Consider the following 27,939-nt stretch of genomic DNA (forward strand, 5'->3'; position numbering starts at 1 on the left):
ATTATCTATTACTCTTAACCTGTTTTGCTTATGGGGTGTGGGAATACAGGGCAGTGTGCAAGCGGAAGTCGACAAACCAGACACGTTGACTGTGGTGCCACAAGATGGAACTGAGTTGGACTCAGCCAGCTGTGGACACAATCCTGAAGACATGTCAGATGTGAGCCCTGAAAAATCCCAAAATGACAGACTCAGCAAGCTGTGAGCCCCTGCTGGAAGTCCGCCAAGACACAGATAACAGTCTTTCATCACCAAATGACAATGAATCATCATCTGTGGATGACAGCCAAGAGGTAAACTTAGATTATTTAAAAAAAAAGCTTTGGAAGTACGTCAGTTTAAGTGGGTTAGAATGAATTGATAAAAAGTTAAATAGCTATTCATTTTTACATCTAAATGTTAGATTCTCAGCTTTCAAATGTGTTAAACATTTATATTTTTTAAGAACAACTATTTTGGGAGTATTGTGAATGACATTTGCTATTTCTGAGGGATGTCCTTTTACAGAAAAAAAACATCTTCTTATCCTTACATTGTATGATAAAATTTGAAATATGCAGTTTGGATTTGGCAATTGGATATACTTGAATGCATATCCATGCATACCAGCTTCTAATCTACCTTTCTTACAACTTGTGTTTGCAGAATACCAGCAGTGCCTGCAGTAGTAGCAGTACTACATCATCTACAAAGGACGAAGAGAAGCAGAAATACTTCACCCACAAATTGCCTGAGCAACCCTGTTTTTTTTTCATTCCACACAAGGAATGGAGAAAACTCAGAAAGACCCAACAAAAACGGCAGTTCAAAAGTTTGCATTGGACAAATGTGATTGCAAAAAGGTATCCGAAGTGTCCATCCACACTGTAGTTTTGGTTTCAAGAGGCACAGTGTGAAAATGAGAGGCTCTATGACAAAAAAGCCACTGTTTACCTGCACTGGGTACTGCCGTTTTGATGACTGTCAGGTTAAAGTAAATGTCAAAGTGGAAAGTGAGTCGTCCCTCAAGGCTGTTGTTTGCTTCCAGGGGGGCATTGTGCGGCACAGCCTTCAACAGCTGAGAAGGAGGCCAATTAGAGCTGAAGAAAGGCAGCTGATAGCAGACACTCTTAGCTCTAAACTCCCAAGAACTGTATATTTACAAAGCTTGAACAAGTTGGAGGTAACTGTTCTGCAATCTGGTTGCAGAGATGAGGTGCCGACAACTGGAGTCTTTATCTTGGGGTGAAAGGGAAAAGCAGAGAAGGGACGAAAATGAGATGGTGAGTCTGCAACTTATGTCTGAGGATGTTCAAGACAAAGATGACCAGTGGATTCAGAAGGTAATCCTGCAGCCAAAAGGTGTCATGCTTTGGTCTAAGAGAACAATTAGGTTATTCCATGACAGATCGAAGGAGGACATTGTCTACCTAGATGCCACAGGTAGCATTGTTAAAAAGGCAAAAGGGGAGAGCACACCTTTTTACATCTACGAACTTGTGGTCAGAAATCCAGTAAAAGGTTGCTCCCCTGTCCCTGTTGCCACATATGTTACCTGTGAACACACCACAGCATCGATAACATACTTTCTTGGCTCTTTCATCACAGACTGTGTCAAACAACATGGGCCAAAAATTCGCAGAAGACCAGTTATGTTACTTTGTGATGGCTCTGTAGTTTTGATGCAGGCAATGGCTCATAATCTATGTGGCCTTAGTCTCAATGAACTACTATCACAATATTATCACATTGTGACGGGACAAGGAAAGGAGCATGCACTTGCACTTCCTATCCTACATAGATGCCTGAGCCATGTCATGAAAAACGCAAAGGACCTCTGCAAAAAACAGTGAGTGATGTCTTCAAATGAATATGATTTAGTTATATTTTAGTTTAGAGTATAGTGGCATTGTAGTAGTATTAATTCTGTAAATTCTTCCTCACAGTGCCGCAAAACACGATCGTCTGTGCATGCATGTCTTCGGGCTAATGACCCAGGCTACTACTCTAAAAGAACTTGATCAAGTAGTAGTTAGTGCCACCGTGCTGCTGGCAAGTCCATGCAGTGGGGAAAATGTTGAGAAACATTTTAAAGACCTTCAGACGCTTTTGACAGCAGTTGCCCAGCCAGTCATTGATGACTCAGGCATTGCTGAGGAAGACTTTGTGGTAGGTAATCCTTTGTAGAATTGTAAAATAAAATTGACGAAAAAGTAAATATTGTCTAAAAGTAAATATTCTCTGATTCCAGCTTCTTAAATGTGAATATTTTATGCTATATTTACTCCTTTATGACAGTAAATTGAATATCTTTGAGTTGTGGACAAAACAAGACATTTGAGTATGTCATGTTGGGCTTTGGGAAACACTGATTTTCTGAGATTTTATAGACCAAGCAACTAATCGATTAATCAAGAAAATTATCAACAGATTAGTTGACATTGAAAATAATTGTTATTTGCAGCCCTAATGTTTGTGTTTTTCTGGGTGCTTTGAGTATTTCCCTTTTGTGAGTTATGCCTAAATGGGTATAATCTGTATGGACTTTTTTCCTTTGTAGAAATGTTCAGCAGATATTAATTTGTAACTGCAGTCCATGCAAATACAAAATACACAATTACATGGACCAAAGAATTATAATATTGTAAGTAACATCTGGTTTAGTACTCAAAAATGCACCAAAATTACATGAACGTGATTATGTGTCTTACAGAATGATTTGAGCCCAACACCGTTTGACTACCACTTTAAGGATGTCATCCAGCAGGCATTATTGGATAAAGTTGGAGAGCCAAATGAGTACTTTTGCCCAAACTTTACCCCCAAGCTGCTCAAGTACTTTCTGCCTCAGGCTGCTCTGTGGTCAAGACTACTACTGGGTTAGTTAACTTCCTCTTCTTCATGTATGTTTTAATTTTAAGCTTGTTTTTCCTATTATTAAAGTTAGATGCTTCTATGGCAGGTGACCTTGGACGTCATGGAAGAGGTCCCTTTTATGAAAAGCTGTCAAAGAGGTTCAAGACAGTTGCCCAGAAATCAACACAGGTAAACTTGAACAAAAAAACATAATTACAGCTAACCACAACTTTATGACATGGTTGATATCCATACAGTTGTAGGCACACTAATTCACCAAAGAGCTGTTATTTAACAGAACTACACTAAAGACAACATGACCCAGGGGATTATGGAGAAGAGCCAGTGGGATCTTAAAAAGATTCGCTTTCAGCAGAAGAGGCTCACAAGACTGGATGACTTTGTGCACACATACAAGGTCATGCACAACGCACTGTTGAGAGAATACCAAGACTCTCTGAAGACAAAGAACAAGGTATGATATTTTGGAAAAGTCTTTACTTATTGTAATTGCCTTTCTCTGTCATCGCTGTCCTTGTTTGAGGGATCATAATGTGATCAAACTAATAACTTTGATCAAAGTTTTATATTTTCAGTTCTGTCACTGAACATGTTTTTGCAGAAATTGACACTACATACGTGTAACATAGTAGCTGATGTGAAAGTATATATTCATTTCTTTGCATAGCAGAATTACTTTAAATTAGTTGTTAACTTTTTGTTAATGCAAATTACATCCCATTACAGGTCAGAATCACTTGCAGGACTAAGACAACCTCAGGTTTAAGCACCATATATATTATTGAAAACATCAACTAACCATAGGTGATGAAATTGCCATCACATAGTTGTCTAGTTTTGCCACATATCCACTAATGTGTGCCAATTTATACAGAATGCAATTGAAAATGTTGTGGAAATATTGTCTTCCATTTATAGTAACTACACCTATTGCTCTGTGTTTATTATAATTAAGACCCACAGGGTAGATGTGGAACGGTGGAAACAGAGGAAACGGAGGAGGAGAGGTGTATATGTTACACCAATCACAAAGCCTTTTGATTTCAAGAAATCTAAAGCAAAGAAGGTAAAGGAAAGGTTACTTCATTGATCACCATTTTTTACAAGTGATGCTATGTGTTTATATAATACAGATAATATAAAATGTTGACGTCAAGTACATTTGGGATTAAACACAGACAGCTTTCCACAGCACACACCATCTCAGGTTAGTGCCTAACATTTTGCTCCATTTATTTTTAAATGTCCTTCAATTGTAAAAGATGACAGAATGGCTTTTTTCCTTCTACTAGAAAGAACAAAGAATTACAGTTCTTCTTTAAGAAGATCTCATGATGATCTTATGAAATGTTGTTGATGTATCTTGTAACTTTTCTATGTGTAACATTTCTTGTCTCCAACTTTTGTGTTTACCATGACATGCTATCCCTCCCATCTCATTCTGAGGGACATGGACAAATAGTCAAATAGCTAATGTACATGTTTTATAATGGGGTGATGTTTGTATTTCATGGAATTATCTGTATTACATTGTTCACAGCTCAAGTCCCCCCACCAGTCAACATCAGTCATCACTGATGCACATGAACAGAAGCCCTCTCCAGAACATGTGACATCACAGGTCAATTTTCTTAACAAAGCATTAAGATATATTTTAGGAATAATGTATTTTTTAAATTATTAACATTAATCCAGGGATGATACTACAAGACTGTAGTATCATAATAACATTTTCAAAATTGCATTTAGATATTGACTTGCAACACAGATGTCATTGGCTAATTGGTCATTTTATTTTATTTTTCTTACATGGACTTTAAGTATATGTTCAGTGATAAAGGATGGACAGTATTACATATACATTTTTGAATGTATTCTGAATAACTTTGTTTACTGGTCACTCATAACTTTATGTCTGTTTTAGATTTTACAGTTAATATGTTTAAACTTAAATGTTCCCTTTTATCTGAATATTAATTATGTAGAGTTTTGGATAATTTATCATAAATATAGTAAGACTGATTTTTTTTTTTTTAACAAGTTGTTAATTTGTTTCTGCAGCTAACATCAATGTGGAAAAGGAAGGACACTGAAGTTGTAGTTTCTGTGCTCCCCTCCCATATTAGAGGGAACAATTTGTTGATCCACCACAGTGAGCTTGAGACCTCACCAGTGGCTAACAGGCGAGGTATTTTGTGGTTAAAAAAATATTATCCACAGTAAAAAAAAAAAAAAAAAAGTTTAGTATGTAATTGTATTATATATTTTATTAGTGTTTAATCCGCTGCATTTTTTTTCTGTCTTCATGTCAATTATCGGATTTAGGTTATTGAGGGCCTATTCCATCTGTATGCCAGCCAGTTCAACACTGGAAACACAATTTACATACTCAATCATTACACAGCAGGTATTATACTTTTTGGAGAACGAACCCAGCTCAGTCGGCACGGCTTGCCAAAGGTAATGTGTGTTTTCATGCCTTTTACCTATCCACACCTTGTAGAGCCAAAATTGGCTGTGAAATGGCTTACTTGCATGTGTACATTGTGTGTTATAGTACTTTGGGTTTTGTAATTTAATATACAAATTCAAACAGCATGATTTATTTTTAATAAAATAAGGCATCATATTCCTAAGAAATCTTAAAAAAAAGTATTTTTATTGCTGTTATAGATCAACTTTAATGATTATCAAGTCGTGATCGCCTTTGTAAATATTGAAAGAACACTGGAAGTTGCTGGTTAGTGATTGTTTTCATTCAGAAATCCCTTTCATTTAAATATGTATATATGTTTGATGCTGTTTTGAAATAACATCCCTTTTTTTTTAGTACTTATTTCCTGCCATAAGATCAGTATTTTTGGTGGATCCAGCGGCAAATTCCGAAGAGAAAGCAGACTCGTAAAATGCTACGAAAAGAGTACGGTAAGTCAGCAAATTAGATATAAAGTGATCTTAGAATTATATTTAGTGCTGTGTGTTAACAGAAATTCCCAAACCCACACCACTGAAGCATTTATTTTGTGCTTGGTGGTCTCAGCTGGTTTTTAAATGATATTTCCTTATCCCGCCCTTAGTATCTGTGTACACAATTCTAAATGAAGTAGCTCAGTAAGCAAGGTAACCTACAATATTTTCCAGTGTCCATACTGTTGGGATGGAGTGTTTTTATTTTACACAATATTTAAAGATTTGTATTCTACATGTGTCTGTTGGGAGTTACATTAGAGACTATTCCACAATGTGTTTTACAAAGGGAATACTTCAAGATGAGGACCTGCTATGGCAAGGAGGACTGGGGGACTGTCAAATGGAGAGGAGCAACCATGCACCATCCAGTTCAACGTGATGGCAGTAGCTGTGGGGTCATTGTTACCATGGTAACATAGTTTTTTACTTCAACTACTGTATGTAATATTTATGCTTCTGCTACATATATATATATTCTTACATTTATTTCAGTGTCTTGATTATTATACAAGTTTAAAGTATAAAATAGTCAATGATGTTAAAAAATAAGTCATTAGTTTCTGAATTATCAATTTTCAGTTTATTTTTTAGGGGAATTGTGTAAAAGTGATGAGAGGGCTGGTTGTTGACACAGCCCATGTAGTTTGTCATGTACATTCTTCAAGTTGTGTTAATGACCTCATTACAACTATTAGTTATTAATTAGAGATGATCCGATCACGTGATCGGGGATCGGAGCCTATCACTTGATTTTCAAAAGATCGGAATCGGGAGAAAAAAATCGGGGATCGGGAATTTAAAAAAAAAAAATGTATATATAATTCTTTTTATTATTTAATGTTACAAAACTAAAATGACCATGTTCACGTCTTAAAGTCATCCTGAGGTCTTAGTTTTGGTTTAAAATGACACAACATCATGTATGTGTTGCTTCTTTTGGCTTGTTTTCATAGACCTGGTTGCTTATTTCTCTCAAATCTGGCAACAGAGTGGGCGCAGTGTCTAATAGTAGCAGTAAGCTAACGAGAGGCTACGTTCAGCTGGTGACTCGGGAGTTGGGACGGAGAAAATGTCAGGAGTTTGGAAGTATTATAAAATTGAAAGCGAAGGCTGTGGAACAGCCAGATGCAATGTTTGCAAGGCGGAGGTTCCGCGTGGTGGAAAGAACAGAGCTACGTTCAACACGACCAATCTAATACGCCGCCTGAGAAAAAAACATCAACAACAACAGGACGAGTACACAGCGGCCACTCAGGGAACAGCACTGACACAACCGACACTTTCAGAGACTTTTAAAAGGAAAGAGAAACTGCCCCAGAACAGTGAAAAGGCCAAAAAACAACAGCCAAGATAGCTGAATTCATCGCGTTGGATGACCAGCCGTTATCTGTTACCTTTTTTTTCTCTTAATGCATTGCATAAAGATCGGATCGGGAAAAATCGGTATCGGCAGATTGTCAAAATCAAATGATCGGAATCGGATCGGGAGCAAAAAAAGGTGATCGGGACATCCCTATTATTAATAGTTTGATCATTTTTTATTGAAATATCAATTCAATGTTGTAATTTTACTGGCAAAAACAATGTAGCGCAGATGAGAAGTGTGATTCTGTGTGTTGGTGTGTAGATGGCAAGAGCAGTGATGGAAGCCTTTCCTGCATTACCAATTATGTCCTTTGGGACATCCAAAAAGGAGATGGCTTGTGAGAGGAGAAAGTTTGCACTTTCAATACTCAATGCTTCAGGTTTGTAAGTCATTTGTCCTGCTTTATGTTATGGTTCTTAGTTAGTTGTTATGGAAATGATGAACTTCCATTAATCCAATGCAATCAAATCTACAATAACTACAGCCTGTAAAATTGCCTTTGAGTCCACACACTACAGCATTTATAGCCTACAGCATCATTGATTTTAAGCACAGGGCCCAAACCAAATATTCCATACATATCTCAGTTGAACCCATAACTTATATTTCTCTCACACACACTCCATTGAGACATTAACAGTTGAGGAATAACTTTCTTTCCTGCTGCAATAAGGAATGTAAATACTGACACTTAAACTGTCACGGTTTGTGTCAGGAGAGCAGGGAAGAGGAAACGAATACAGATTGTACCAGGCAGGCAACCAGGAACAGTTTATAGGTGGTTTATTGAAAGCTTACAGGCAGAGTGGCATGGGTGAAATATGGAAATATGGAACACAAAACAGGGCTTAGAGTGAAACAGTGACAAATATAAATTCCTGCATTTTTTAATTTGTTGCATACAGGTTATTGCCTAGTGATGTTTAGAATATTCCGGATTGTTTATGTATGTCTGCTTATATGTTGTTCTGTTCACACTGTGTACATAGTCTTCTTTTTAAAACATCCATCCTTAAGTTTAAAACATATTAAACCTGTGTTAATGATCCCATTCATGATCCATTTAGAGTTCATAAGCTATAATTTACAGCTGAACAGCTGCATAGAATTTGACTGCACTTCTGCTGCCAATAAACTGTTAACTGTATACATATACAGTATGTCTAAATAACATATTTTCTTTTCCTGCAGTGTTTCACATGGAGAACAACTGTGCAATGTGCTCTGCCTCAAAGCCCCCAGGATCTGGGCCTCCCACTACAGATTGGGTGAGTATTTGTCGTAGTGTAGTTATAATGGGGCTTCATCATATTCGAATCAAATTCAATTTATGATATTAGATGTATTTACAAAACTGTTGAGTCACTGGGTCTATCCAGATCAGGCGGTCCAGCGAAAACGCTGCAGGGCCATGCTTCGATTTCTACTTTTCGGCGCATGCCGAATTATTTTTTTACGGCAACCTCGTGCGTCGCTGCAGCCCACACACATTAACTCTATTCAAAATGACTGTGGAACCGATATAAATTGATTCACTAACAAAACAGTCGAGACAACTTCTCTCAGATAAATGGTAATGTATATACATTGTTTACACATAATGAACAGAGAGAATATAAAATGTGATGAGTAGTGGAATAGGGATACTGACAATTCTAATCATGTCTAATAGCAACATATTAAATTAAAGTGTAACTTCACCCCAGGTTTGAGTCTAAGTCCACCCACATGATGACAATAGCCTCAATGCAGCGTTGGCAAAGCTACATTAGCTTGGAAAATAGCAATATGGGGCACTGAATTAGCGCACCCCGCGGTTCCTCCACCTCACTCTACGCCGCTGGGAGACTGACGGTACATGTCCACCAGATCAGGCCTGGAAACCAAGTTATACCTTGAGGCAACACTCCTAATGTAAAACGGACCACTTGGAAAGAGGTTTGTGTGTTTTATCTGCTGATGTCCTCTTTCACACACCAACATCCTGTAAGTCACTATCAAAATATGGCAAGCAGGGAGAAGCAGCTCGTATGCAATACATAACTGACCAATTAAGAATACCAAAAGGTAACAACATTATAGTGATGCAACATGGGGTTTTCCCAGAACTATAAATCTTCTACCTATAACTACCTAAAAAACATTTTTATTTGAAAAACTGAAAATGTAGACATAATATAGTTATTTTCAGATATTAAACTGGTGTTTGAGGTGAGTATGCTACAGACTATAGCTACATGTAATAAAGTTGACATGAATCTAATTTTGCCAAAATTATTCTCTATTGCACTTCATTACTTCATCATTTCCGATGACAAAATGTATCAGATTTGATGGTCACTCATTTCATTTTACAGATACAGTGTGACATCTGTGAAAGATGGTTCCATGAGCAGTGCCTGGGGATGAATCAGGACCAACTCCAAGAAGCCAGGGCAAGCAATTGGAATTGCTTTCTCTGCAACTAGGGCAGAAGAACATGGCAGTGTCATATGTCTATGGAAGAAATGTTTTTTAGACCACATTAAAGTTGACACTCATTCTTGTTCTCTGGAAGGGACTTTGAAACTCAAATTACTGAAAAAGTACACAGTAAAAGTAGTTCATATTATTTTTGCAAGTAGTCCTAGAAGTACTAAGTACAGACATGGCAGTTTCATAAACTACTTATGGAGGAAATGTTTTTTAGACCACATCAAAGTTGACAAAAAATGATCATTCTTGTTCTCCAGAGAGGACTTTGAAACTCAAAGTACACAGTAAAAGTAGTTCATATTATTTGTGCAAGTAGTCCTAGAAGTACTAAGTACAGACATGGCAGTTTCATAAACTACTTATGGAGGAAATGTTTTTTAGACCACATCAAAGTTGAAAAATGCTCATTCTTGTTCTCCAGAGGACTTTAAAACTCAGATTACTCAAAAAGTACACGGTAAAAGTAGTTCATATTATTTGTGCAAGTAGTCCTAGAAGTACTAAGTACAAACATGGCAGTTTCATAAACTACTTATGGAGGAAATGTTTTTTATCCCACAGCAAAGTTGACAAAAATGCTCATTCTTGTTCTCTGGAGGGGACTTTGAAACTCAAATTACTCAAAAAGTACACAGTAAAAGTAGTTCATATTATTTGTGCAAGTAGTCCTAGAAGTACTAAGTACAAACATGGCAGTTTCATAAACTACTTATGGAGGAAATGTTTTTATCCCACAGCAAAGTTGACAAAAATGCTCATTCTTGTTCTCTGGAGGGGACTTTGAAACTCAAATTACTCAAAAAGTACACAGTAAAAGTAGTTCATATTATTTGTGCAAGTAGTCCTAGAAGTACTAAGTACAAACATGGCAGTTTCATAAACTACTTATGGAGGAAATGTTTTTTATCCCACAGCAAAGTTGACAAAAATGCTCATTCTTGTTCTCTGGAGGGGACTTTGAAACTCAAATTACTCAAAAAGTACACAGTAAAAGTAGTTCATATTATTTGTGCAAGTAGTCCTAGAAGTACTAAGTACAAACATGGCAGTTTCATAAACTACTTATGGAGGAAATGTTTTTATCCCACATCAAAGTTGACAAAAATATTCTGTTTAAAACAAACAATGTATCTACCATGACTGTGTAAATGCTATGCTAATTCTATGCTACCGAGGTAAACACGAGGGCTAACGAGCATTCCCAGACCTCAACACCGATGTTAGCACATGGCCTTACGTGTATCTCATAGCAGGAGAATGTCTGCAAACACACATGAAATACTCATAGACAGTATACTCCGGGTGATTTAACCGTAAGGTCAGTAATTACAGTTGCCGTTCGTGTATTCTACCGAGCTACCATTAATAAGCTAAGCTAGAAGCTCTAACCTAGAGATGTTATGAAAAACATTGTTTTCATGCCAGCTACAATGAATGACCGAACGTAGCAGACTAACTGTATAATATTGCAATTGTAAGATGTTCTTGCTAAGCCTAGACTAGCTGTTAAACTGCATATTAGGTTAGCATATTAGCTGGCAAGCTAACTGTGTTGATTACTGATAGATAATCATAGCTGGAGAATTTCGTCTGCAAACACACACGAAATACTCATAGACAGTATACTCTGGCTGATTTAACGTACGGTCAGTCGCCAAACATAATTACATTGAAGTTGGCAGTCCTAGCAGCTATGCTACTGAGCTACAAAGAGTCTGAAATATTACGCTACATGGGAAAAGGTAGCAGACTATCTGTAGAACATTGTAATTGTAAAAGTGTTGCTTTTATTAAATTGACTGTTTTCCTCGGATACAAAATTAATTGTATGAATACTATGTATCTTTCTTAGAGTACATCACAGCAGGAACACAATACCCACCGCTCCAGTACAGTCGGATGTCAAACAGACCGTCCACAGACTGTTTGTGTGGGAACTCAGAGGGTTGAGACACGGTCTGTGGGAACACAGACAGTGGAATGTAAAGTGTCCGCCATTTCTGTTGCTACACAGTTGGCCCGGGGAACACTGAAATCGGCACACGTGAGAAGCAAAGGTAGACTATAACACTGACAAATCACAGATAAATTACCTTAATTGTACTTTTATTACATGTACAGCACTTGGGCTCGACCAAAAATCGATTTTAAATGTGCTCTATAAATAAAACCTTATTTGATATTATTGTATATCACAGAAATACTGTTATGTTGACTACAAGAAATACAGTGCTGTTTGTAGTTTGTACATTTTTCATGAATTAATCTGTCAGATGTACACAAGTTGTTGGCCTTTTACAATGTATTAGTGTCTTATCTACTGTACATAGTATTTATGCACTTTTCCCTTTTTATTAACAGGCATCCAGGCGACGGTGTCTTTCAAAAGTGTTGGCACTAAAACTTCCACCTGCACAGAAATCCCCTTGTCCTCTACACCAATAAAGGGCACAGGATTGGGACCTCGCAAGAGACCTCGACTGGAGTTGGAGGAGGAACAAGCAGAGACGTCGACAGAATTTGAGGAGACTCTGGGTTCGAGTTACCACCCTGATGATACTGTAGAAGAATGCGACGTATCGTAAGTTTGGTACATTTGGTACACATTACTATTACTGTTTTTCAGAGTTGAAATCTAAAACTTATTTTTAATTTTTTTTGTTACATTAGACCAAAGGCACAATCCACGCACCGTGACGTAAAGTACATTGTTTTTGAAAGCTGCCTCAGACAGCTGTTTGAAAAATGTCCGGTGTGTAAGACAGACTGTGATGTCCAAACAAGAAAAGTGGGGACCTATGTGGCGTTCACACAGCGTTGTTCAAACTGCAGTTACTTCAGAAAATGGGAGAGCCAGCCCGTCATCGGAAGTACCCCGGTTGGCAACTTACAATTATCCGCTGCTACATACTTCACTGGGGGTTCCTTCTTCCAACTACGAAAGGTATTTTACCATCTCTAACATCTATAGCAGGGGTAGCCAACACGGTGCCCGCGGGCACTTAGTCGCCCGCAGGGGCAACGTGAGTCGCCCGCCGGGCATGTTCTAAAAATAGCTCGCCAAGCAAATCCAAAATGTATAAAATACACAAAACAAAAAAGGAAATGTAATTAAAAGAATCTACCCTATGCAAAAACGAAACCTAAATCATAGCGAACTCTATCTACTTACTACAACTCTATAACACCCCTCCCCCACCCCCACTATGAATATCGACCAATCACGTTCTTGCTTGATTTGCGGGACCAGCGTTGCAGTCGGGAAGAAAACCAATTTGTCACCTCCCCGCTGATTTTCCTTCTGGCAGAATCTACACTACACATCAGCCCCATTGAACACAGCCTATCATGCGAGCCTATACAACACATGAGGGGCAGAGTTTTACTCTGTGTGTTGTAACTTATATATTTATTGCACTTGACGCACACACACACGCATGGCGTAATTTCCACTGGGGCACTTTTCGAAATCACCTTTGTGTCCCCACTTTACAAATATGTTATTTTTTAACGCAATCCGTCATCGCCACGGAGGAGCACACAGCCTTTGTGAGCGAGCGAGACAGAGTGAGCGAGCTAGGGAGGGAGGGAGAGAGAGAGACGGAGAGAAAGAGAGCTAGGGAGAGCACACCTTTATCTATTTAATATAGATAAAGTAAGAAATAATTCCAATGTGTACTATAGGACAGTAAAAAAAACAGTTTAAAAGGGGAGTGGTTAGTAAAATATGCATAAAGAAAGAATGCTAATAGGTAACATAAGATAAGAATAAACAAGTTTAAATTATTTGTTATTGGTTGTGATCATATTCTAAAGATGTATGGATTATTGAAAATACAGCTCCCTTTCATGGGAGTGTTGAGAGCTGTATCCATCAATTCATGTTGTGCTCAAAGTGCACCAGATTGATGCATTTCACTTCAACATTTAAAAAAAAAAAATCTTCCATGCATGCTCATGAGGCGGTAAGGACCCCCCTAGAGGAGGTGAGATCCACCCCCAAATAAAGCAGGTTAAATTAATTAAATTGCAAACATTTTCTTTTAGTAAACACTGCAAACGGGTCCCACAGACCCAAACAGCACACAAAGGTTAAAGGTCAGCATATAATAATGTTAAAATGTGTTAAATATATACACTGCAAAAAACAAAAAAAAGAGGAGTAAAAGTAGCCCTCGACTTGTTTTATTATTTGAAAGTAGCCCTCACCCTAAAAAAGGTTGGTGACCCCTGATCTATAGCATATGAAAAAGGACAGCAGTGGACTTTTTCAAAAACGTTTCCTTTTTTTCGATTTATTCATGGGTATGCAGAGCCATGCAGCTGGAGATCATCGGGTATGGGACCTTCAGGAGGCATGCTAAGAGTTACCTGGAGCCTGCTATTATCCACAAGTGGAACACTGATCAGCAGCAGAATTTCGATAATCTAAAACAACAGGGGGGAAAGGTCGCAGTTGCAGGAGATATGAGAGCAGACTCTCCAGGTAAGCAGAAACAGACAAGACAGTCTAGTGCCAGAGTTACTGGTGTATATTACAATTCATCTACTTATCCATTGAAGTTCTGTTGAAAAGCCTTGAAACCTCCTGTATTATATTTTCTTCAGGACACTCGGCTAAGTTCGGGAGCTACACACTCATGAACCTGGGAAGCAACACCATTCTGGACTTCCAGCTTGTTCAGGTGTGATTCTCTTTCTGGGTGCTATCATTTTAGGCTTGCTGGCTGTTGATGCAGGCTTCTGTGTATGTATGCCCCATTTGTTATTCCCCAACAGAGCAATGAAGTAGGTGGTAGTTACCACATGGAAAAGGAGGCACTCAAAAGATGCCTAGATCATCTGGAGTCCAAGGATTTGGCGGTTGAGTACATTGTGACTGACCGTCATCCTCAGATCCAGAAGTACCTGAGGGAACGCAACATCGAACAATTCTATGATGTGTTGCACTTTGAAAAAGGTACCGTACTTTTCGGACTATAAAGTGCACCTGCATATAAGCCGAAGCAGCTAAATTGTCCGTCTGTCTTGCTCTCGTTCTGTCTCTCGGTTCCACTTTTACTTTGGCGCGCTACCTGTCACTCTTTTCTGGCCTCCAGCTTTTCCTGCTGGAGCCCGCCCCTTAAAGGTGGCGGGCGCGGACCGGTCATAGAGCCCATAGTGTTAAAGGTGGTTAATTTTACCTGTAAAATCCATAGATTTAGGAGGTTCCCTATTGGCCGTTAGCTGTACAAAAAAAATGGGGGAAAAAAGTCGCGGCTTATAGTCCGAAAAGTACGGTATTTATCCCTATATGTTGTAATGGAAGAATACCAAATCAGAGGCACTGTACTTTGTTAAGATATTCCTTTGTTTTACTATGCAATTTATCCTGAGCTTCTAATCGGCAGCAGACATGACATAATGTCTGAATACATTCATTATATCTTCTACAATTTGGCCTGCCAGACCACTTGATCACAGCACCTTTTCTCATTGTAAATTACATTTCACTCACTAATCCTAGGATAATGTGAGTACTCTTTAGAATGGGAATTTACAGTGATATGAATATGTATGGAGGTTTCCTGGCTATGAAATGTTTTCAGACAGAAGGGTGTCGCACTGACAGGCAATTATCATGTGTATGTTATGGTTGATGATATATGAAGTGTGGAATTTCCACCACACCCTTGAATGTTGTCCATCACAGCACGTCATTTCCACACTATGGCTTGAATATTAACTTGTGCATGTGCTTTTTTTTAATCAGGTTTGTCCAAGAAACTTCTGAAACTTACACAGAACAAGGACTGTGACACGAAGTTGGTTTTAGAGGTGGCTGCGCAGCATAAAAAACCATGTCTACTGGAGTGCGACGAGCACAACCTCGGGGCCGGAGAAGGTGGCAAGGTGGACGTCACTGGTCAACCACCTACAAAACGTTCACGTGCATGATGACCCCCTGTTCCCCAAGTGCACACATCCTGTCGGAGCCGCAAGCGATGCAAATAAACCTTACCTAAAAGGTGGTAAGTTCAATATTTCACTTCCTTCATAAGATCAACAATATAGAATGTAAATATAACATTGTTGTTATGGCAAATTATTGTTGTAATGTTCTAATGTGCTGGTGATTTACCTAATGTCTTTGTCATTTTACTCAAGGCTCAATAACACTCGCCAGAGTTGAAACGATACTCACCAACAAGAGAGTTCTCAAAGATGTGCTAAAGCTAAGCCATCACTACCAGACCTCATCCCTGGAGTCCTTCCACAACTTAATTCTGCGTTTTACCCCAACAAATATGGTTTTCCCCTTCATTGGAATGTTGTGCAGGTAATACACTGTATACTTTATTCTGTAGCATCTTATAATACAGTCACTGTTTAGTGGCATGAGGGTTTTATTCTGTCATAACACAAAGTCTCATTTTATTTAGCTATTCTATAGGTTGTGTCTAGCAGCAATGCATCACAACGAGAATGCTGGGCGTGACCAAGTGACAACTGCTGCAGGAAAACTTGTCTTCAAATTGGCTTATCCAAAATCAAAGAGGGGAGAGTGTACGGTCAAGCCTGTTAAGAACGACCCTACATACAGTAAGTTGTGAAATATTTGTTTTTAGTTTTTATTATTATTAACAGAACTTACATTTCAAATGATTAAAGATACAATGAACAATAAAAGTATTACATTAAATACAAAAAGTGAATAACAATAACAAATTATTTATACAATGCTTTCTTTTTCAGTCTATGTGGATGAGCTGACGAGGCTTGTGTTTCACAAAGTCTTTCTGGACCCTACACCCTTTGTGGACGAGCTGAAACGAATCCACGTCCCAGAGGACCTGTCAACTCAATTTGACAGGCCCCCCAAGGAGGAAATGATTGTCAGCCGTTTCTCCCGTTTCCCCCCAAAGGAGGTCGAAATCCTACATATTGTCCAGCCAGATCTGGAAACTCCTGGCGGATCCGGAGCACAACACACGACGGAATCACCGCTCTGATGCCTCGCCCTAAATATCCCCAGCACCAGCTTACAAAGCTGCGATACGCAAGATATAGAAAACGCCTATCAGGAGAGGAATGGATGATGTACAGTGTATAAATATACATTCACACATTTTGTACATTTGTAAAAATAAAATTTGATGGAAATACTTAGTAGCCTTTCTTTCCTGAATTATTTGCTCCTAGAACATATCATTCCTATATAGCAAACCATGATTTGATTTTTCATCAAACGGTAGTAGTTTATTACAGGTAACAATAACTTACTCTTCTTCCGTTGTATTTGTCAAAGGTCCGAAACTGTATTTATAAATATTGTGGAGATTCTGCAGGGTGTATGGGTTCAAGCAGTTAGGCTCTAGTCCTGGGTGGTCAACCATGCAGTTAATGGGTTCTGGAACTTGCAGCATGCGTGTTACAACGTATGAAGGTAAGATGTGTTACAAAACACGTTTAGCAATTAAACCAACTATGGGAAAGGTTTACAAAATAAACATTCAATTACTAAGGAAGTAATAAAAGTGCATATAATAGTCTATTGACATTGAAATATGTATGCTGTATATCTTGGTATATGTGTGCTACTGTTGGTGTTTTCAGCTAGCTGCCGACATAATGTAACTAAGCTAGGCTACCTTTCTTATGCTATTGCAGCACACTATTTATCTATATAACTCTATCGATTCTCAAATCTAGTATTGCTATGTTGCTAAGTACCCGCTAAACCACTTTACGGCAGATGTCAACAGGGGCAGAGCCTCTCTGGTGGTTGACTAATCGGAACAGAGTGGCAGAGCTGACCAATTGGAGCACACTGGACGCACAGGAGGGTGGGGGCAGGAACTCCATCGAGCCGTTTAGCACAGGGAGTGAAAACTCATACTATACAGAGATAATGTATGAGAAACCAATCTGAGTTTGGAAAATGGCACAGTATTTTTCTATTGTAATATCCTTCAACAATGGTATTATGATCAGTAGAAAGGACCATGCCATGGGACCTTTAAGTTAAATCTACCTGATTTTCATATCTACTGTGCTAACAAAATAGCTAGTTGAAGAGATATGAAAATGTTTAAGTTAAAGATACTTGATCTTTATATGTACAGTGTTAACAAAAAATATTAGTTTAAATAACTTAATATATCCATGTTTCTTTAACTTAAAACAATATGTTTGTCACTTAAAAAATTACTAGTAAATAGAACTCAATTGATAAGATTATACTTTAACTTAAAACATTTAAGTTATGGTACTCAAAAATGTCGATGTAATCAGTTTCAAAAAAACGTTTGAGTTCTATTAACTTGTCAGGTTTTACAGTGAGTGGGGCAAAAAAGTATTTAGTCAGCCACCAATTGTGCAAGTTCTCCCACTTAAAAAGATGAGAGGCCTGTAATTTTCATCCTAGGTACACTTCAACTATGAGAGACAGAATGGGGGGGGATCGGGATTTTTTTAATTTTTTTTTATAAAATATATTTTTTTTATTTAATGTTACAAAACAAAAATGACCATGTTCACGTCTTAAAGTCATCCTGAGGACTTAGTTTTGGTTTAAAATTACACAACATCATGTATGTGTTGCTTTCTTTGGGCTTGTTTTCATAGACCTGGTTGCTTATTTCTCTCAAATCTGGCAACAGAGTGGGCGCAGTGTCTAATAGTAGCAGTAAGCTAACGAGAGGCTACGTTCAGCTGGTGACTCGGGAGTTGGGACGGAGAAAATGTCAGGAGTTTGGAAGTATTATAAAATTGAAAGCGAAGGCAGTGTGACAGCCAGATGCAATGTTTGCAAGGCGGAGGTTCCGCGTGGTGGAAAGAACAGAGCTACGTTCAACGCGAGCAATCTAATACGCTACCTGAGAAACAAACACCAACAACAACACGGCGAGTACACAGCGGCCACTCAGGTAACGGCACTGAAACAACCGACACTTTCAGAGACTTTTAAAAGGAAAGAGAAACTGCCCCAGAACAGTGAAAAGGCCAACACAATAACAGCCAAGATAGCTGAATTCATCGCGTTGGATGACCAGCCGTTATCTGTTACCTTTTTTTTCTCTTAATGCATTGCATAAAGATCGGATCGGGAAAAATCGGTATCGGCAGATTGTCAAAATCAAATGATCGGAATCGGATCGGGAGCAAAAAAAGGTGATCGGGACATCCCTAACTAGAATATATGTATGTTACACTGTTTTTGCACAAGAATCAGCCAACTAGGCTTCCTTTTTATAGTAGTTTCTTAACAACCTTTTTTTCCTTTTACAGCGTGAGTGCCTCTCAATCCACGTTGGTCAGGCTGGTGTGCAGATTGGCAATTCCTGTTGGGAGCTTTACTGTCTGGGACATGGGATCCAGCCGGACGACAGGAAGCCTGGTGACCAGGGCCCTTTCTCATTTCATCAAATCCCCCTCCTCGACTCCTCGGTCCTCCGGTAGTGACCCGGAAATGAATTTCAGCGCGCCATGTTGAAGGACATCTCATTTCTCTAAATGCACTTCGAGCGTCGAGGAGGCTCTCTGGAGGAGCTATAACCGAGGATACACTGATGGGTCCTCCACGGCTCCTTCGTGGATGCATTTCCGGGAACAGAGATGTGACGCACGGCCGGACTTATCTCAGCTAATGACAGCTCTGCATGTGTCCCCTGGATATTATTTTATTAACTGCTTTCATCGCGATGCGATGTTTACAGTGAGAACAGCTGTGAGGTCGTGCAGAAAGCAAAGCAGTGTGTATAATATATATCACTCAGTATAAGAGGCCTACTGTTTTTATTTGCTTTAGTTTAGTAGATATCTACAAAGAGTATATCTTTTTGAAAATTCCTAAAACCATTTAGTGCTTCACATAATAAAATACACAACGGCTGTAGCCTGTTTTAGGAACTGTATGTGCGTGTGTGTGGTACAGCGTGTAGGTGTGTGTGTTGTACAGTGCGTGGATGCAGCGGACAGACAGGTCTATATATATATATCCAGTCTCCGATAGTGTTACGTTATTATGAGAGTGCTCTGTTTGATTTTGAAATTGTATATATTTATATATATATATATATATATATATATATGTGTGTGTGTGTGCATGTCCGCATCTGTAGCCTGTTATTGTCTCATTATACCGCACTGTGAATGAATCAAAGTAAATATAGATGTCGTCATGAACACATCTGTCCATCAGACAGAGGGCTGCTGTGCCTCCTGTCATCATTAATGGATGTCTCTTTAAAATGATCGCTCAGAGGAGAGGAGTTCTCATTTCTCTAACCGCCTGCTGCTTCCCCTCCTCTCTCCTCGGTTCCCCTCCTTGGCTCCTCCGCTCGCATCTCCTGTGGGCGGGACTAAGTATCGAGGATAGGAGTCGAGGAGGGGAGTTAGAGAAATGAGAAAGGGCCCAGAACATCTCAGGAGGAGGAGGAGGGGACGATTCCTTCAACACCTTCTTCATGGAGACTGGAGCTGGAAAGCACGTCCCCAGAGTTGTGTTTGTTGACCTGGAGCCCACTGTCATCGGTAAATTCTCATTAATTATAAATGATAAAAGTATCATAAATGCCTTTCCCCCCCCTCTGTCATTCAAAACCTATAATAATCTAATGCTCATTAAACCTTAGATGAGGTGCACACTGGGACTTACCGCCTGAGCAGCTGATCACTGGCAAGGAGGATGCTGCCAACAACTACGCCCGAGGGCACTACACCATCGGCAAGGAGCTCATTGACACTGATGGACAGAATCCGAAAGCTGGTCAGTACATTTAGAACAGAAGTCAATTTTGCTGAAGAGTATTAAATGGAAATGAATCAGTTTATTGCTAAGCAGGTTTTCACATACAATCATATTGTGGTGAATGGCAAAAATAAATATTGCAAAAGCCAAGTATCATAATTAATGTGAAGTATGTTTTTAAAATGTAGAGCTGTACAGTGTTTTAAACAAACACAAGACATAACAATCTTGTATCACTCTTTCAAAGTGAGCATATTTCCCCGATTCTGGCCCACTTGCATCGGCTTCCTCCACCCTGCAGAATTCAGTTTAAGATCCTCCTGATCGCATTCAAAGCCCTCCATGGTATGGCACCCTCTTATCTCTGATCTGTTCATTTAATCTATATGTTTACATGCTGTGTGCACTAATACGCTTTTTTATCATTAGCTGTGAACCTAGCTGTTGTCTTTGTATTATATAAATACATTTATTATTTGATGATTTTCTCTTTTTGTTTCAGTCTGACCCATGCACCGGTCTTCAGGGTTTCCTGGTGTTCCACAGCTTCGGAGGGGGCACAATGCCATCCTGACATCAAATTGTTCACAGGCCAAAACATCCCCTTCTGTTGTGTATCGATATACATCTGTAAATTGAGGAACTTACATCATGCAGTGATTGTTTGTTTTTTTATTAACATAAATCCTTTCTCTTGTTTGCTCATTCTATTTAAAATCTAACAGGAACATACAGTAGCCTACTGTGACACTCATAAGCTATTGCCCCCGTTTTCAGCTCCCAAACCAAAGCAGCAAATTGACAATAATGCACATAAATCCCAGTGAAAAGAGAAAGTTTCACAGTGTACAGTGCACCATGTCTCAAATGCAATTAGTTGAAATGTAACTCGACATGCTTTGGAGTCTTAAGAGACAGAGCAGCAGCAAGATGAAAACAAAAACACTGGCTTAATGTTAGATTGCACTATTTCAGCAGTTTTTTGTTGAAAATTGTAGATAGTTAAAACAATAATACCACAAACTTATCTCGTGCCCTCATTGGTCATGTGCGCGTTCGTGCGTGTTGGAGGAGGGGCTTTGTATGGAAGTCTGAAGGAATGGGCAGATTTTTTTCGGCGGCGTACTCCCGCACTCGAGCTGGTTTCTCCATTCTTAACTACCCTACCTTAAAGTAAACTCATTTTAATGTACATTTAAAGATAAGTAATGAAATCCTATCAGACATTCCGTTGAAGACATGTTATGTTTACACCAGCAGATGTCAGCGTCGAGCCACGTTGCTATTACGCCACCGGGGGGATTCGCAATTTCGCATAACGGAGTGCTGACGTCACATGTCAACACTACGCAAACGTCTCCTTGGTGGCCAATCAGCTTGAAGCCACAGAGACTCTTGTAAAGATGGCGACTGTGGGGCACAGGAGTGAAAACTGGACTCATTACCGTTATCAAACATAGCTGCTCCAGGGACAGTAACAATTGACACGGCAGCGGGAGCGAAAGCTAATCCACCCGTGTGTCAGCTGCAGAAAGCTGTTCGATGCTGGGAGCTGTCACTGCGGGCCTGCTTGCTTTTGTTTTCGGTTGTCGTTGCCTTGGATAGCTTATTAGCTTCAACTTGGAAAGCGAATGCTAACCCAGGGCTAGCCTTGTAGCTCCATCGGCTGTTGGGAGCTCTCTACGGCTTTCATGGATTGATATGCTAGTTTTATAATGATGTATTGCATGTAGCTATTTAAAGTTTGAATTTTAACTCCTTTGACTTGCTTGGATTAAACACTTCAGGAGGAATAAGGGGTGCCGAATACCTGGCATTGCGACACTGTTTTGAGTGCCGAGGCGGAGTGAGTTTACCGTCATGTATTTTCTAACCGGCTGGCCACGGAGGCTGCTTTGTCCGCTGAGGAGTGAAGAGGAGCCGTTCCACGTCCAGCCCAGTTCCCAGAGGTTTTACTTCGCCGTGCTGTCAGAGACCCAGCTCAGCATCTGGTTTAGTCGGGTAAGTGAAGCCTGCCTCGCTTCAGGCATACTCAGCTGTACCGACAAAAACAATGGGTACTGTGCTGCTTTCATTTGTGCTTACATGTTGCACATAGTATACCATAGTTACCTTATTACCCATACTGTTCAACCACCATTATTTTTTAATCGGTTGCACTACTGCGTGGCATTCTGGCTGTCTGCCCGACATATTTATTAAAGGGGTAATAAATAAACATGTACAGCAACCATGGTGTCTTAAGTGATGAGCTGGAGGTAATTCTGAATGTGTTGGCAACCTGTGCTAACTACACACCTATCACACAGGTGACATCCGTACGCATTAGGACAGTGTGAGTATATCCGTATACGTGTGACTCACTGTCATAAAGACACTTGTTTGTGAATGGCATTCCACGTGCGTATTTCCTCCCATTTACTCACTCATTAATGACAGGCTGTGTTTAATTATTTCAGTTAGAGGCACTGAAGTTCACTTAAGGGAATTTTCCATGTCAGATAGAAGAAAGGTGTCCACTAGTTGAGTTTTTCTAGTACATTCCGAACTTTTTCTATTTGTATCACTCTGACCCAGAAGGCTCATTGAGTTCAAAGTGTATGGTGTGTTCAAAACAAATACTCTTGACTGCATGGTGACATTTTAACTGGTTTATTATCCCTGGTTGATATTCAGTACTTTTGGTGACATTTTAAGTTTGTATCACTCTGCCTCAAAAGGCTCCTCAAGTTCAAAGTTGAAGTTACTATCGGCAAGGGAATTACAATAGTGTTTAAAACAAATACCCACTGACCGCATGTTCAGGCAAGAGATCAAGAGCTTTTAGGCTACCAGAGTTAAATGATTATGTAAATAACTGTCAGCACATCATTTGATCCCTGCAACTGCAGTTATAAATTATAGCATAATACAGAAGCAAAGCTGCTTTTTAAGACAGTGTGTCTTGATGGGTTATTCTCTGCAATGAATCATCTGAAGGCCAGTGTCGACTTGCTTTCAACAAGAGTATAAAAAAAAGAAGTATTTATAAAGTAAAAAGTATTTTTGGGGTTGTGAGAGGTATGGCTAAACACAAAAGGGCCTTGCTCGAAATGCACCCTCATTACAAAATATTGACCCCTTTAAAGTGCCATGTCAAGAACAACTGCTTAAATTGATTGCCCCTGAAGTAGCTGGTCTAGAGCCAGGCGACCTGTACAGTAAGCTGAAGGATAGTGTCATAAACCTGCCATACATAACAGACCAGAATCGCTGTGTGAACAGAGAGAATATTACAATTCTGACCTTAGAGAAAAAAACCAAAAGAGAGTAATAGTATAAGACAGTGTTCTGTCAAAATGATGAATGCTGGTACTGGTTATCTTTTTCGTAAGAGAGAAATGCCAAAAATAATTATTTCTACGAAAAGCTTGGTGTCTGCTGGGAGCAGATATAAGAGGGAACAATGTTTTTCAGGACAAGGGAAACAAATCCTTTGACGGAAAACATTAATCCTTTGACTGAAAATATTAATAAGTAGTATTTAGTGAGTCCTAACCAAAGACTGTTCTAAGGTTTAAAAAGTGGTGCAGAACAATCCACTACAGATAATTTAATTGTGCAAGATAATGGCACCTTCCACAGATGAGTTCTCATTTTTACCATTGTTTATATACATTCATTAGATATTGTAACTGCATGACAACGAACATTTCTGGCTGTCGAGCCATTTGTTACTAAGGATTTCCTCTACCTAGACAAGTTAGTAACTTAAATGTTGTAGAAATGCAGAATGACTTATGACATGTTGAATGTGTTAGCACTGTTTCCAGGGTCAACACCAGCACCTTGTGAAGTAGAAAAGTCCTCAAATTCCAAGAAGCCCTGTGCTGTGAGCCCTGTGAATCTCATTTGTTTTTTAAAACCACATATAATGCTTATAGCAGTCTGTGTTCTATACAGTTTGTATATTATTTAGGTGTGGCAACAATGGATCGGGGTCACTGTTTATTTCCTGAGGCCCACTCAAGATGTGACCATGTTTTCCTTCCCCTCTTTCTCAAGAACTTTGCCTGTGAGTGTCAATGAGGCGTTCAGGAAAAGGACATTGTCAGGAATAACGATTGGAGCAACTTCTTCCTCTTCACATGCACCTTTCACAGCTGTTCTATCCATTATCTCACTTCACAGGGATCTAGTTGAGGGTTTTGTTTTTCAAAAGAAGTATTATCCTCTGAATGAATGTAAATACTATATTCTTCTACATAACAACAAGCAATTAAGCATGTTGCTCAGGTTATTTGTCATATCGGTGATTGTAAATCTGCCATTTCCCATCAGCCACCACGCCTATTTTCTTTAATCCTTCCTATCTATCCTCGACCTTGGCCAGCGCAGCCTCAGCCAGACTTGTTCTGACCGAGGCGCAATCGCTTAATCCGTGTAGCACAGTAGCTTAGCCTTTTAGTCATTCTGCTCTGTCTCCTTACAAGAGCCTGGAGGGAGGTCACCATGTCTAGGAATAGAGGGATAGAGATATTGGTGAAGCTGCATTGGTACCATAGTAGGCCTTTGGGTGCCTGCAAAAATTAGCCACATTGTGTGTGTACATGCTCATGTTTGGTTGCACTAGTGTGTGTGTGTAAAGATCTACACTCCCCTGGGATTTATTTGGTTACAGTAGCTGACTGAATTTAATTGTGGTTGAGCAGTGAAATAGCAATTTAGGAGAACAAGCTTGAGCCACTAGTTCACTATAAACCACTTCTCTTTTAGGCTAAATGTAAATTATATATACTGGTTCTTTATTTGGGATGTTGTCATGCAAACACAGGTCATTGCGTTCTGTTTGCAGGCCTGTCTGTGTTGATGAATCCTATGAGCATTTCAATTAATAGTTCATTCCCTTTGCCATTTACGTTTATTCCAGATTAAGTTTGAGGTATTTGTTTTGCAGTAAATGGTATCTGATATCAATCAATCAATGTTTATTTATATAGCCCAATATCACAAATGTTACATTTGTCTCGGTGGACTTCACAGTTTGTACAGAATATCAGTATGACAATACGACACACGACACCCTCTGTCCTTAGACCCTCACATCGTACAAGGAAAAACTTCCAGAGAAAAACCCCACAGTTTAAAGGGGAACATGGGAGAAACCTCAGGTAGAGCAACAGAGGATCCCTCTCCCAGGACGGACAGACGTGCAGTAGATGCCATGTGTAAATCGAAGAGATAATACATTTACAACATAGGTAGTCCAAATGTTTGGAAATGCGTGTGTCTATAATAGGAAGATGAATCCACAAGGATATCCATCCAGGACTCAAGATCCAGGGCTCGCGATCCAGGACTCAGGACCGCAGCAACACGATCAGCCACGACTTAAGATCCAGGGCTCGCAATCCAGGACTCAGGACCACAGCAACAGGATCAGCCACGACTCGGGATCCTGGCGTAGATAGACGCCAACATTTTTTTTGGGGAAGCTGGGTTATTCGGAACATGAGAATACAGTACACATACAGAAGGCGGTCCTTGAAATTGATTTTACGTGGGCGTTAAAGGATAAATCCTGATCAAATATAACACAAATATTATTGCAATTGGTAAGGTTCTCGTTCTGTTTCTAACAGGGCAAGCTTTACCAGTACAGGTATCGTTGGCATTATTAAGATTTCATGCTACGAGAGAGACACTATCAGATACCTGAAACCTGCTCTCATGACGGTGACTGGGTACGAGGTGTAATGTTGCTCAACTGGAATTACATAAGATCTTTCCCTGCTTTTGTTATCTGGCCATAGTGATTCAGTGTCCAGCATTCTTTAACGTTGAGACCTGTCACTTGTCTTAACTCGTTTCATTACATTGACAGTATGACTCTATTATTCTGCTCACCACTTTTGGTTGAAGTTGCACATTTACAGCCACTCAATTGTTGTTATTTGACTGCAGATAAACACAATATTGTTGGTGGTGATATATTAGGGCGTTGGAATGAACCGTGTTGTGATCCAGACAAATATCTACCCTAGCGATACAGGGGTAAAAGCAAATTAAGGGCAACTGCCTCAGACAAGGTCTGGTTGTGTACGCCTGTTTATCTTTCAATCTGTGTTGTATGGTTTTGCTTGCTAGGCTCAAATGTAGCCTATTACTCAAAGTAAATTAGCCTCACAAGGAGACGACAAGCAGTTTAACAACAGTCAGTTATCCTGTTCTCCAGGAGATACTTTTATCTGTACTGCCTCTTGCCTAAAAACCAACATTCAGTTACAAATACAGTTTTCATAAATGGTGGTGTGTTGCTGGTTTGTTTTTAGTTAGTCTGCATTCAAATATTTAACCATAAAAATGACATGGCATTAAGTTGTATTTTTGTTTTTGTTCAAATGTCATTTAAGTAAGAACCTTAAGAAAATTGACACAGTCAACAATTTCCTCGAGCTAATGTAAATGTCCAACCAACAAAACAAAATGCTTTCATTTTTCTGTAAATATATCAAATCTTTTAAAATCAACCTCATTTTTAGCACCGATGGTTATCCTGTGGATGTTTTTGGTTGTAATATGTGACTGTCTTTGACCTGCAGTATGTTTAACATGCTCATTTTTTTTCCCATATCCCTATTCCCCACCCACAGCCCAGTGTTTTGATAGTCAGCTATATCGAGTCTGCAAAGGCGGCTACCCAGTTTGGCTTCTACCAGAAAGCAGAATGGAAACCAGACGACTCCATGATAGCTGTGGCGGTAAGTACAGCGATGCTCCTTCTCATCTCACGTTTGACAAACTTTGCCCCATATACTTACACTGTACGTACATTGATATCAGGTCAGCAGAAAGTCTACACATCCTCCGTAGCAGACTGAAAACCCATCTGTTTTCACTGCTTCTTGGCCAATGGAAAAAGCATAATTTCCCTCTTCTGTATCTGACACAACATTTGGCTTGTTTGAAGCTAATGCATTAGCATTTGCAATGGTTTGTCTTAGTGAAAGCTAATGTAATTGCAGGATTCTTGCTGTTTCTTTATGGTTGAAAGCACTTATTGTAAGTCGCTTTGGATAAAAGCCTCAGATAAATGTAATGTGATTACTCCAAGAATGCTAAACTTATTGGATTTTCAATCTCTAAACCTCTGACGCTAAGCCAACGGTCGGTGTCGTCGTGTTTTTCCATGTGTGGTTGACTGTCTCTTGTAATCACCCCTTTGTCTCGTCCTCTGTCATCATCTTCTTTGTCTTACCTGTTTGTTTTTCTTTTTACTTTCCATGACAGTCATGTCCAATCATCACTTATTGCACGTGGAGTTTCAGTTAGTGGATTAAAGATGCTTTAAGTAATGAACCACTGAAAATAGGATTTGATCCGGATCCTTCAGTTATATTAAACCACGAGAGCAGCTTCCTAACAAATGCAGTGCATCACAGTAACATGACACATGCTAGAAAGAGAACAATGAAAGTGTGGCTGCGCTTCACTTAACAGCAGAGTTTATCCTATTTTTAGTTTGCTCCAGATAAAAGGAAGGTATTCCTCCAGCAATAAG

General features: G+C 39.3%; 1 protein-coding gene, 3 long non-coding RNA genes and 1 pseudogene across 5 annotated transcripts in view; all 5 read left to right on the forward strand.

Moving 5' to 3' along the window:
* Positions 1-5,536: 5,536 nt before the first annotated feature.
* Positions 5,537-6,214, forward strand: LOC117455973 (uncharacterized). Its single transcript, XR_004553216.2, has 3 exons — positions 5,537-5,596; positions 5,687-5,781; positions 6,113-6,214. It is a non-coding gene; the product is annotated as an uncharacterized lncRNA (long non-coding RNA).
* Positions 6,215-11,521: 5,307 nt separating this feature from the next.
* Positions 11,522-12,609, forward strand: LOC117456575 (uncharacterized). Its single transcript, XR_011644212.1, has 3 exons — positions 11,522-11,724; positions 12,029-12,248; positions 12,338-12,609. It is a non-coding gene; the product is annotated as an uncharacterized lncRNA (long non-coding RNA).
* A 2,830-nt stretch (positions 12,610-15,439) lies between these two features.
* Positions 15,440-16,747, forward strand: LOC117456634 (uncharacterized). Its single transcript, XR_004553259.1, has 4 exons — positions 15,440-15,678; positions 15,815-15,986; positions 16,090-16,249; positions 16,403-16,747. It is a non-coding gene; the product is annotated as an uncharacterized lncRNA (long non-coding RNA).
* Positions 16,748-17,087: 340 nt separating this feature from the next.
* LOC117456577 (tubulin alpha chain-like) lies at positions 17,088-20,973 on the forward strand (annotated as a pseudogene).
* A 799-nt stretch (positions 20,974-21,772) lies between these two features.
* The window catches only part of ric1 (RIC1 homolog, RAB6A GEF complex partner 1), a 36,321-nt gene continuing 30,154 nt past the window's right edge, over positions 21,773-27,939 (forward strand). For both annotated transcript variants that reach the window (XM_034095712.2, XM_034095713.2), the window contains exons 1-2: positions 21,773-22,400; positions 27,032-27,139. In XM_034095712.2, coding sequence (XP_033951603.1) covers positions 22,260-22,400; positions 27,032-27,139 — 249 coding nt within the window. In that variant the 5' untranslated portion in view covers positions 21,773-22,259. The remainder of the gene's footprint in view (positions 22,401-27,031; positions 27,140-27,939) is intronic.

The sequence above is a fragment of the Pseudochaenichthys georgianus genome, chromosome 12, assembly GCF_902827115.2.
Source record: "Pseudochaenichthys georgianus chromosome 12, fPseGeo1.2, whole genome shotgun sequence".
Classification (NCBI taxonomy): Eukaryota; Metazoa; Chordata; class Actinopteri; order Perciformes; family Channichthyidae; genus Pseudochaenichthys; species Pseudochaenichthys georgianus.